The following is a 10,871-nucleotide window of genomic DNA, read 5'->3' as shown; positions in this document are numbered from 1 at the left end:
CCCACAGGGTCGATAGGGGGTCCCTTACCGCCCACAGGGTCTCTATGAAGTCAACTACCGCCCATAGTGTTTGTATAGTGTCCACTATCGCCCATAGTGTTATTATGGGGTCCACTACCCCTCATAGGGTCGGTATGGGGGTCCATTACTACCCACAGGGTGTGTCTGGGGTCTATTTTGGCAATACTGCTTTTCCAATCTCATTTGTTGTTCAATGTAAAATATTTGTTGCTCGACTTGCAACAATTTTTATATATATATATATATATATATATATATATATATATATATATATATATATATATATATATATATAGTATAGTGCCTTTGCAATAATGTACCAATGTGTGTATTTTCATAACTCGTTTTAAATTGTTGAAAAATAAATAACTACATTGTGAATGCAAGTCAATGTTTACATGCTAAATCAGAGTTGCCAGATTCCGCTTAAAATAGCAAATTGTGCTTATTTTCAAAGCTTGAGAATTTAGCTTTAAAGTAGTTAAAAAACTACGAATTTCGCAATTTGCTATGTACTTTAGTGTACTATTTTAAAATAAGATTGGTTTTTAAGCTGCAAGTCATATGAATCTCAAAAAAAGTATATTATTAACAATCTTATCTCCATAGTTCACTAGTTTCTGTAAATCAGATCTGGTAACTGTAGGCCAAGTACTGGAAGACTCAAGACACAATGTGTTGAAGCTATTCTCTTTGAAGAAGTCATCTCGACAGGATCTTCCAGCTCCAGCTATAAAACTTCACCAAACATGGATCTACCTAGTACATCAAATGGTAAGGAATTACTAAACTGTACAAAGTTTTATGCTAGAACATTTGTTACAGAATTGTCCCTGTCAGGGACAATTCAGTCCCTATTCTATGTGTACTCCATCACATAGTGACGGAGTATGTGGGAATAATTTTGTTGACACTGTCCATTTTGTCAATTCTACAACAGCAGATAATATGAATTCCCAGAGATATTTGTAACTTGAGATACTTGGTTTGGTTTGGTTAAGTTAGGTTAGGTTAGCCTAACCCAGTAAATCCTCCCCGGCTAGAATATAAACCCCGGACAAAGTGCTCGTGAAATGCCAGGCATTTGCAAATATGAGGATGTGGTTGATTAGATTATATTCTTTTCTATATCATAGATGTTCAATATATGAAAAATATTTTAGACTTAAAAATGGACCCCTGAGGTACTCAACTTAACACATTTCTTCATATTCATTCCCATTTAGTATGACCTTTTGCTCTCTTTGTTTTAACTATTGTTTTGTGCACTTTACAATTTTTTTCATGAACCTGTAATTTCCTTGCTAGTCTTCCATGTGGTACCTTATTAAAGTCTTTAGCATAATCCATGTATACTACATCCACCGGAAACCCTTTATCTGAGTACCATGTTACCATGTCCCAAAAGTGAGGAGGTTTATAAGGTAGCATCTGTTTTTAAGAAGACCATGGTGTGTCGATTGAATAAGATTGTTCACTGAAAGATAGTAAATGATTCCCTCCCTTAGGATTTTCGCCATGAGCTTGCAGATGTGTTATACCTAGCTGATTGGACATTAGTTTTGTGCTTAACTCTTTCTGCTTTTTTTTTAAATACTGTAAGGGTGAAATTTTCATATTTCAAATCTCGGGGTACTATCCCTTGGTTCAGATATTTTGTGGAAAGTATTTTCAGCAGTATTCATAGTTCTTCTGTCAGTTTATTTTCCTTTATAATTAAGGTTTGTTTTCTTTTGTACCATAGAAAATACCACAGAAAGGTGTTATAATGTTGTGTTAGCTTTTCTGTACAATTTTTCTTTTTTGTTTGTATAAAAGGCTATGCAATGAATTCAAATATTTACGCTACCAATCAATTTTTCAGATAGATCATCGGATTTTGACAGTATGCTGTACATACCAGATGTTCCAAAAATAACTACAGACAACAATAATGGTACTGTGTTTACTATTTTTATACTTTATATATAGGAAGACAAGTTCAATCAATGAGCATTTTAATATATCATCAAAATTTTCATACATTTCTTTCACTTTGTTACACTTGTAAAAACTTATTCTTAGCTATATTTATATAAATGTTAATACCACTGTTAAATGAACATATTGATTTGTGTCCTTATTAGTTATAGCTTATTTATGTTGACCCAGCACCTTACTAAAGGGATTACCTTAACTTGTGTCACTATCTCTCTAGGGGGCTCCAGGTAGGCAGTATAGGTAATGCCACTAACATGCATATCATTATGGGAAAGTCCATAATTTAACACATAATTATAAGTAGGAAATTTGTAGCAAATTTTAAGATTATTAATAGGTACATTGTAGCATAATTTTGCATAAGCATAATTTTCTTGTTTTGTTCTTGTACTTTTCCTTCGAACAGTATTATTTTCTCTTCAGAATTTCACCGGAGAATAGCAGTGATGACTAGAGAACATCTTGAACGTGAGTACCAGAAAGCACGTGCTGCAATGATACAAAGAAATGAGTACTTGAAGAGACTCTTAAACGTGGAGGAACCAAACTCAATAAAGGTGACAAACAAGAAACAGAAAAAAGATAACATACAGGATGTATCACACATTAATTCAAAACAAAGACCAGCTGCACCCCAATCTGATGGTAATCTTCTATTATTTTCTTAACAATATTTCTACAGCTGTTATTTGTGTACTTTCCAATAATATTTGTTGCCTATTTTTAAGTGTATGCTAGACAATTATGGAGATTAAATTACTATAACACTGAACAACTTGGTAGCATAAAGTTAGTTATAGTAATATCTTGAGATTTGTCTGAAAATATTAATACTTGTATACAATTTGCAATTATGTACCATGCTTAAATCTTCAAATGTGCCACCCAGACATTCTGCCTGCTATACTTTCACCACCACACATTCAAAATGCGGGCTATTCTACTAGTGGCAGAACGTACACTCAAAGTTATTTGGCAGCTGGTGAAGAAACTTTGGAATCATTTGATGTTGGTATGTCCCAACATCATTTGTTGGTATTTAAATGAGGGTTTATTTAATGGACACACGTCATAAATATTATGTACCAAAATTGTGCTTAATGCCTATGAAATTTTGTTTAACATATTATACTAATCATTCCTTTCACTTACAAATTTTTCTTACTAATTTGTAATCCCATATTTCAAAGTACTTGCTGCAGAACTTGAACAAATTAAAGATTCTCAGCCAAGTGTTTCTGACTGGCAAAAAAGAAGAAAAAATGCAGAGATTAATTGGGGAGAAAGCAGGGCAATGCTGTTCGATTGGACATTGTCTGAGTTGGGTGTTCCAGATAAAGGTAAATTAAATATTGCTGTGTTCATTAAGGTTATACTGTATAATAAGCATCATATGCATATTAATGACACTCTATTAATACATTTAGACTTCAGATTGTTTAAAATGTTAGGTATACAGTATTTAAAATTAGTATAAATAATTACCCCTTTTTTCATCAGGTAAAGTTTGTGTACAATGTACAAATTGTGAGGCAAGCATCAAATGTGAAGACTGTTTTGCATTTTTGTGTCACATTTGTGACCAAATGCAACATTTTCTCATGCCTTTCCACCACAGATTATATTGGAAAAATGGCTTTTATGAGCCATTAGACCCGACACAAACTGTGTGCCCTGAAGGAAATATCTTTCACTGGAGTAAGTATACGATACCTGTATAAAATCCGTACTTTGTTCCGAGATTACTTCTACTTCCCAATCCCAGTCTAGAGCTACGATTATCTTGGTATAACAAAATAAAATGAATAAATGTTTCATTTCAGTCATTACAACATTTGGAGAAGTCTTAAAGTTTAAACCTGACACTTGGTTTTATAGATTGATTTAATCGTCTGATTGTTTCTTTTCTGTGAATTTCTCAGTCATTATCTGGAGAATAATGTCAATATTTTGTACAATCAAGAAACAATGAAATATTCAGTCTGGAATTCTTTTCCATAAAACTCATTTTGTCAAACTGTCTTCCTTTTCTTTGTTACCAGAACCTGTTGTACCAGCCCAACCACCAAATTCTTGCCCCAACTGCACAGATTGCAAGTTTAAAATTTCAAGCTCCAGCAATCTCTGCATCTTCATCACTATAATGGGTAAATAAACTTTAAAATTTACCCTTTTATTTCCATTACCGGATATTCCTGAATCACAATACATTTTGAAATTTTTGTTGCTATAAATGTTAATTTTTACATCACTATTTTAGCAAGTCGCCACACAACTCAATGCACTGTATTTTAAACTACAGGAAGGTATGACCTCTATACTCCAATCTATACATGCCACTGTGGATATGAGCATCAACAACTAGGCAAGACCATGCACAAGTCTGATTTCTATTCATCATTAGGAAAGAGCAGCACATTCTACAGCACCAGTCTGCTTGAATCATGGCACCATATCAAAAGAAATTGTCCTGGAACATCATTTCGGGCATTAGTCACTGCACTGGAATCCTTTTGTGCTTCTCGTGGGCGTGTATGTTTTGATACCGTTATTCTTAATATTTTCAGTTTTATATTTCAATACAAAAATTATCAAAATTTTGTAGTAATGTATATTCATTTATTAATAATTAGTTTTTAATTTTGTTCAAACACAAAATGGAATGTTTTTTTTGTTTATTTATCTTATGTCATAATATGCATTTTAAATGTCACCATCTAAAAAATTCTATTCCTAGATTGGACCCATTAATTATATAACTTCGAAGAGAGTGTTCTTCGAATGGCGATTCCAGCAATATGAGCTGAGAAAAATTAGAGGAGAAGCTGACAATGAGTGTCCTGCTTGTGATAAAACCCCTTTAGCAGTACATATTGATGGCAACAAGAAGCTGTATCGTTACAACAAAGTTGGAAAGAACAGAAGAACTCACAGAGGGTGCAGTCTTTTGGAACCATCGAAAAATTGATGGACTGGCTCGTGCATTAGTTACTCGACTCAGAAAGGTACTAAAAATAATATATATTTATTTTATTTATTTGTATTTATTTTGAAACTTATTATAATGCATTTATATGTGAAAGGTATTATAATGCATTTATAGGTTAGTTATGTGTTCAGATCATGTACTACATATATTTTCCATTATAAATTAGCGACCATTTCCTTGAATTAACTGCTTGAACTTTTTCAATATATCAATAAGGTTAATTTGTATAAAGTATATAGTATTTAATTAACCTAAATGTATGATTCCGAGATATATCAAATGTGTTCACAGAGAAATCACAGTATCGTGATATATCACGGGAACTGTGATGAGGGTTTGAACCCCATGCACTGAGTGCTCTCAGATGCATGCTCTAGTTCACTACGCCACGACATGGTCAGATGAATTGCAACTTGGAGTACTACTGCACCCACAAGGATCCCAAGGCTTCCACTGAAGCCAAACCAGGTTTCACACAATTCCCCCATGAACTCGGTCTCTGTCATTCAGTAGTTCTGCCTTTGATGCCCCCATTTCAATGTCTTTCTCCATGTATTGATATATCACAATAATATGAATTCTATGTGTATTGAAAGGGCCATCAGAGGTAAAACTACTGGAGGACACAGACCAAGTACATGGGAAACTGCATGCACAACCGCCCATGGAATGGGTATGGGGGTGCATAATTAACAAAAATTGAATTGTGGGTTCATTAGTACCCTAGGTTGCAATTCTTTTGACCATGTTGTGGCGCATTCAACTACAGCAAGCATCTGGGAATGCCAAGCCCATAGGTTCGAACCACTCATCATGGTTAATGTGATTTGTTCATTAAATTTATTATATTTTCAAATAGGCCAGAGAGACGGAAATAACAGTTTCAAATGAGATCGACAAACTTGATGTTCAAAAGTCATTGATTCAAGAATGGCGATCTGACCTACAAATGATTTGTAAGGAGTTAGAGTTAAACACTGGAACAACCTCGAAGAACATAAAATATTCTATCGAGGCAGTTGCAGACTCTATCAGGCATCGCAAAAATCTGATTGCCACTGATGCAGGTAGGCTTACTATTTCTTTGTTAACTCTGAAGCAATTTCTATTTAGCTCTTGTCTATAATTTCTATGTAGGTAAATGATGAGGAAATTTTTTTAACAACTTTAAAACTTTCAGCCAAAAAACTTTATTTGCAGCATCCAGTAAAATGCGCTCTTCCCTCCGGCACAGAAATGAGTGTGATAGGAAAAAGCTTCAAGGCTTCATAAAAATCTACAATAGTGAAAACTCTGAAATTCTCAGTGAAAAGGATGCAATAGAAGGTATCCTGCCATGGCACAATTTATTGCCTCATCATAGCCAAAATGGTATGTAACTACATCTCATTTTATCAGGGGTTACAATTCGGCCTTATCAAGATAACTAACATTTAGCATGCATAATGGATAAGCTTTACTTATTTTTGAAGTAAAATATCATCACTACTGTTTGTAAAATAGGTGCAGTATCATAATCCGTAGGTTTTTATCAGGTTGATACTGCACAATAAACTATGTATAGTATGTATAATGCAAGTACCTAAACTGTAATTACATTAAATTGAGTTGTAGTTTACTTGCAGTAAATATAAATTTCCTCTTTTATTAGTGTCCCTTGCTCAAAAAAAGAAGGCAGTAGAAGATGTGGAGCTTCAGAAGAGATCCAGAGAAGAGCAACAACACACTGTTCAAGAAATGCTGCATTATCTCGCTTATTACAAGAATAAGAGAGAGATTTTAACCGAACATACTGAAGAGTTGTTATGTGGAATTTTTCCTTCATATCTAAGCAAGGTAAGCTAACAGCCTAAATGTGTGTTGCAATTCAGTTCTTCATAAACATTTATCCAGCAGAATTTTATACTTGTCTTGCTATTTACAACTTTGACAGGTAGACAATTCCATGGTTTTCATATACTGTACTGGTGTGTTTTACATATATTTGAACTTTTACCGAAAACTTTATTTATTTATTCTAATTTCTTTAGTATTTTCAGGGAAATTTGTAAATGTCTTAAACCCCATTAAATAGTCTATATATTACAGGATCCTAACAAGTACACTATTGAAGAGAAGCACCTATCAACCAAAAATAAGAGTGGAATCTTGGCTCTTTTGAAGCAAGGGCAAAAGATGTGTTCTGACAAGCTGAGTGATGCAAAGCGTTTATTTGGATACCAGGAAGAGGATGTTGATGTTTCCGAGCCCTACCTGGAGCTTTGTGACAGTGAAGATGATGATGATGAAGATGAAGATTTACTACTAAACTCATGATACAAAAGTTAAGTATAATAAATTTTACCTGATTTCTCTTGCTAATTTCTCTTACTTAATTTCTCTAATTTCTAATTATCCTAGCCCTAAGATTACTACTGGCCTCCATTGCCTTGCCTGCACTTTGTTTCCCCCTTAACCATATCACTCATTCTTACAGGTGTGAGACAGAGAGGTACAAGATCATCCAAGAGGAACAACACCTGAAGCACCCAACATTTGGGTGTTTTAATTAATAAAAACGCCCTTCATGGCTTCACTCATCCTGGCTGGTTTAATTAAAAAAACCTAACCTAAACCTAATATATATACCTCTAGAGTCAAGGGAGTTAAGTTTTAGGCTGCACAATGAAACTGCTATTGACAATTTTATAACTGCTGCTGATAATGTCTGTCCTGTGACTTTTTTGTAAGCATAACCAAAAGGCTTAACAATCCCTTGCTTACAAAGGGAATACTTAAACCCATTAATAAAAAACATGACCTTGAGAAGAAGTATAGGTTAGGAATTGTCTCCAAAGAATTCTCATGCTCTTCAACAGGTCACTTGAACTCCAAACCTTTCCAGTTATCCTAAAAAAAGCGAGTTACCCCTGTACACAAATGTGGTGATCTCACAGATGTTAACAATTACAGACCTATATCAATCCTGCCTAACTTGTCAACATTTTTTGAAAAACTAATCTACAAGCAGTTTTACTCTTATCTAGCCAAACACCATATACTTAGTACTAGGCTGTACAAGAATATAACAACTCTTGTATATATCTCAAAAAAAAAAAAAAAAAAAAAAAGCACAAGACGAAGCTTGAAAAAGTTTAGTGGTATGCAAATAGGCTAGTCCCAGGACTAAGAGGCATGAGTTACGAGGACAGGCTGCGAGAAATGCAATTGATAGGGTACATAAAGATAAACTGTTTAACACGGGTGGTAGGCGAACAAGGGGACACAGGTGGAAACTTAGTACCCAAATGAACCACTAGGATGTTAGAAAGAACTTTTTCAGTGTCAGAGTAGTTAATAGATGGAATGCATTAGGCAGTGATGTGGTGGAGGCTGACTCCATACACAGTTTCAAATGCAGATATGATAGAGCCCAGTAGGCTCAGGAATCTGTACATCAGTTGATTGCCAGTTGAGAGGTGGGACCAAAGAGCCAGAGCTCAACCCCCCGCAACCACAACTAGGTGAGTATACACACACACACACACACGTATACACACACACACACAGACACAAACATACACACACTAATGCCTCTATTCACCTTGCAGTAAATAGGAACCTGAAAGTCAGGAAGCTGCTAAAGGCTGCATCTTGGGGATGTGTGAGTGTGTTAGATAAAAATATATGTTGTTTAGATATGATGGAGGAAAAGAGGCCGAGAGTCGGTACATTAGACAACCGACGCTTAGAAAGGCGGGGTCCAAGAGCTAACAGCTAAATCTTGGAAATAATAAATTAAAATATTTAATACACCCACATACATGTTTCACATTATTTTGGCTGAGGGCACACTGAGGGCTGATGGCCCCGTCGACGGGGCAGGAAGTCGGTGGTTGATCAAAGGCCTCCCACATCCTCCACATACCTGAGGATTATTCCGGCTTAATTTTAAACGGAAGTAATGTCTTGGCATTTACGGCTTCAGCGGGTGGGTGGGTCCGTGGGTTTATTACACTGTGAGTGAAAACAATCGCCTATTCTCTATTTTATATTGCGGCTTGTAGAGCTAGAAGCTGTTGCCTCTTGTGTGCGTTGCACAAGGGGATTAATATCTGGATTAATAGCTTTCAATATTTCCAGTATTTTTTAAGGTAACGCTTAAATACCGAAGATACTGCTATTGGACACCGCTTAATTGACAATGTCTCAACAACGCAGGCTAAAGATGTGCGTGGCTCCTGCTATTGCAATGATGCTCATTTGTTTTTCAATGATGGGCCTTAGTTGCCCCCTCTCTAACTTACCGTTCTAAATACCCCTTCTCCATCTTCCGCAAACATTTCCCCTCATACATCTCCCCCCTTTCCTCCTGTCCCCCTTGTCCATCTTTGTCCCCCTGTCCATCTTTGTCCCCTGTCCCTCACTTTGTCCCCTTGCCCACATTTTCTGTCCTCTGTCCCAGATCCCTTTCCCCCTCTCTGTCCCCCTGTCCCCCCTTTCCATCTCTCTGTCCCCCTGTCCCTCTCTATCCCATTGTCCCTGTCTCTGTCCCCCCTGTCTCTCTCTGTCCCCCTGTTCATACATAATACACATACATAAGATATAAAACAGTGGAGGATTCCCAGGTAGAACAATCAACCACAATGCCCATTACCCCTTTACCCTGATGTCCTTAACTACACAACTATACAAGAGTCATTAACACGTGTAATGGCTGATCCCCCATCTTTCATTTTATCAGCTTAGTTCCTTTATTATGCCCCAATTACTCATCCCTTGAGCGGTAGTTAAACTGAACCCAAATTTAAAAAAAGTTCCTTGCTAAGCAAGCTACAGTCTTGATAAGTCAGATATGGTCACTGCTTGATCGCAAGCGGGGATTTTTCTGGCGGGGGAGAAAGAAACAATTGCGCAGCGCGTTGCGCGGGCAGTTTGGGGCCTGTATAAATACGGGCGCACACTGGGGCTCTGCCTCACTCCGCCTGCCCTCGCCGCTGCCTTCGCAAAACCCCACCCTCCCCCCCTTTGCAAGCGGCTGCTTTTGTACCCCCGTCATGCTTTGCACAGTTGTCCCGATTGTCTCCCCACTGCATGTGGGAAGGGGGGTGCAGCGCCGGTCCCCAAGTGTCCCGCTGTCCGCAGCTAATACTTTGCCCAGTCTAGGTGCTAGTAAGCCCTACTTGTAGTCACACCCCCTTCTCCTTATCCATTAGGTCTTTTACGGCCTCTTGGCCGGGTACATTACGTGTTATGTGGTCTCTCACTTATTAGTTATTCTTTGTGTCCTGCCTGTTATATCCTAGTGTTATATAATTACTACACATTTGCACTCGGCCTTAATTCTAGTACCAGTTAACCTTTAGGTTTCTGCAGAATTAGTTTCCATGTCACTATAGGCTAAGGTCTCATACTTACTACGGGTGTACCTTTTAAGTTAAATCTAGTCCTTGGAATTGTTACTGTTAATTCTTACTTTATATATTTACTTTATATATTTTAATATAAACGTTATATAGTCCTTAAATTATATATTTTGAAACTCTAAATATTTACATGTTCAATATTAAGTTTAATAATATCAACTTTGTTATAAGCCTATAATATAAACCGTGTTTAATATAAACTTTATATAATTACTTACTTTATATTTGAACTTTACACATTTACATGTTCTGCAGAATTTAATCTTCAATAAACTTTAACGCCCCATACTGCCAGTATCTTTCTCCCCCTGGTCAGAAAATATTGTTTGTTAACACATTTCTCAACAATGAACAGTCAGTTTTATCAAGCTAACATATCCTAACACAACGAGTGAGAGTATTAACTGGTATAATTATTTTATTAGACCAGTATATATTATTAGATTATACTGGTATAATTATATATATATATATAT

At 36.2% G+C, this 10,871-nt stretch overlaps 1 protein-coding gene and 1 long non-coding RNA gene across 3 annotated transcripts; both read left to right on the top strand.

Moving 5' to 3' along the window:
- The first annotated feature begins 683 nt into the window (after window positions 1-683).
- On the top strand, window positions 684-4,501 carry LOC123748759 (uncharacterized). The gene is made up of 5 exons (XR_011223214.1): window positions 684-795; window positions 1,886-1,957; window positions 2,425-3,699; window positions 4,044-4,148; window positions 4,304-4,501. It is a non-coding gene; the product is annotated as an uncharacterized lncRNA (long non-coding RNA).
- A 357-nt stretch (window positions 4,502-4,858) lies between these two features.
- On the top strand, window positions 4,859-7,570 carry LOC138353629 (uncharacterized). Of its 2 annotated transcripts, XM_069306822.1 has the most exons (6): window positions 4,859-5,006; window positions 5,850-6,057; window positions 6,191-6,361; window positions 6,642-6,826; window positions 7,079-7,314; window positions 7,467-7,570. In XM_069306822.1, exons 1-5 carry the CDS (start codon window positions 4,878-4,880, stop codon window positions 7,304-7,306), a joined length of 921 nt encoding a protein of 306 aa, XP_069162923.1. In that variant the 5' UTR covers window positions 4,859-4,877; the 3' UTR covers window positions 7,307-7,314; window positions 7,467-7,570. The 2 variants fall into 2 exon arrangements, with proteins under 2 accessions (XP_069162923.1, XP_069162922.1); XM_069306821.1 differs by having other exon boundaries at window positions 7,079-7,570.
- The last annotated feature ends 3,301 nt before the right edge of the window (window positions 7,571-10,871 follow it).

Source organism: Procambarus clarkii, chromosome 59, assembly GCF_040958095.1.
Source record: "Procambarus clarkii isolate CNS0578487 chromosome 59, FALCON_Pclarkii_2.0, whole genome shotgun sequence".
Taxonomy (NCBI): Eukaryota; Metazoa; Arthropoda; class Malacostraca; order Decapoda; family Cambaridae; genus Procambarus; species Procambarus clarkii.
This window is presented reverse-complemented; position numbering and strand designations above follow the sequence as displayed.

What these genes read in the sequence shown, in the direction of transcription:
- LOC138353629 (XM_069306822.1), top strand. Translation starts at nt 4,878, where the DNA reads ATGGCAACAAGAAGCTGTATCGTTACAACAAAGTTGGAAAGAACAGAA. An exon ending in TAGTTACTCGACTCAGAAAG is followed by an intron (nt 5,007 to 5,849) that starts GTACTAAAAATA and finishes ATTTTCAAATAG; the next exon opens with GCCAGAGAGACGGAAATAAC. An exon ending in GCCTCATCATAGCCAAAATG is followed by an intron (nt 6,362 to 6,641) that starts GTATGTAACTAC and finishes CTCTTTTATTAG; the next exon opens with TGTCCCTTGCTCAAAAAAAG.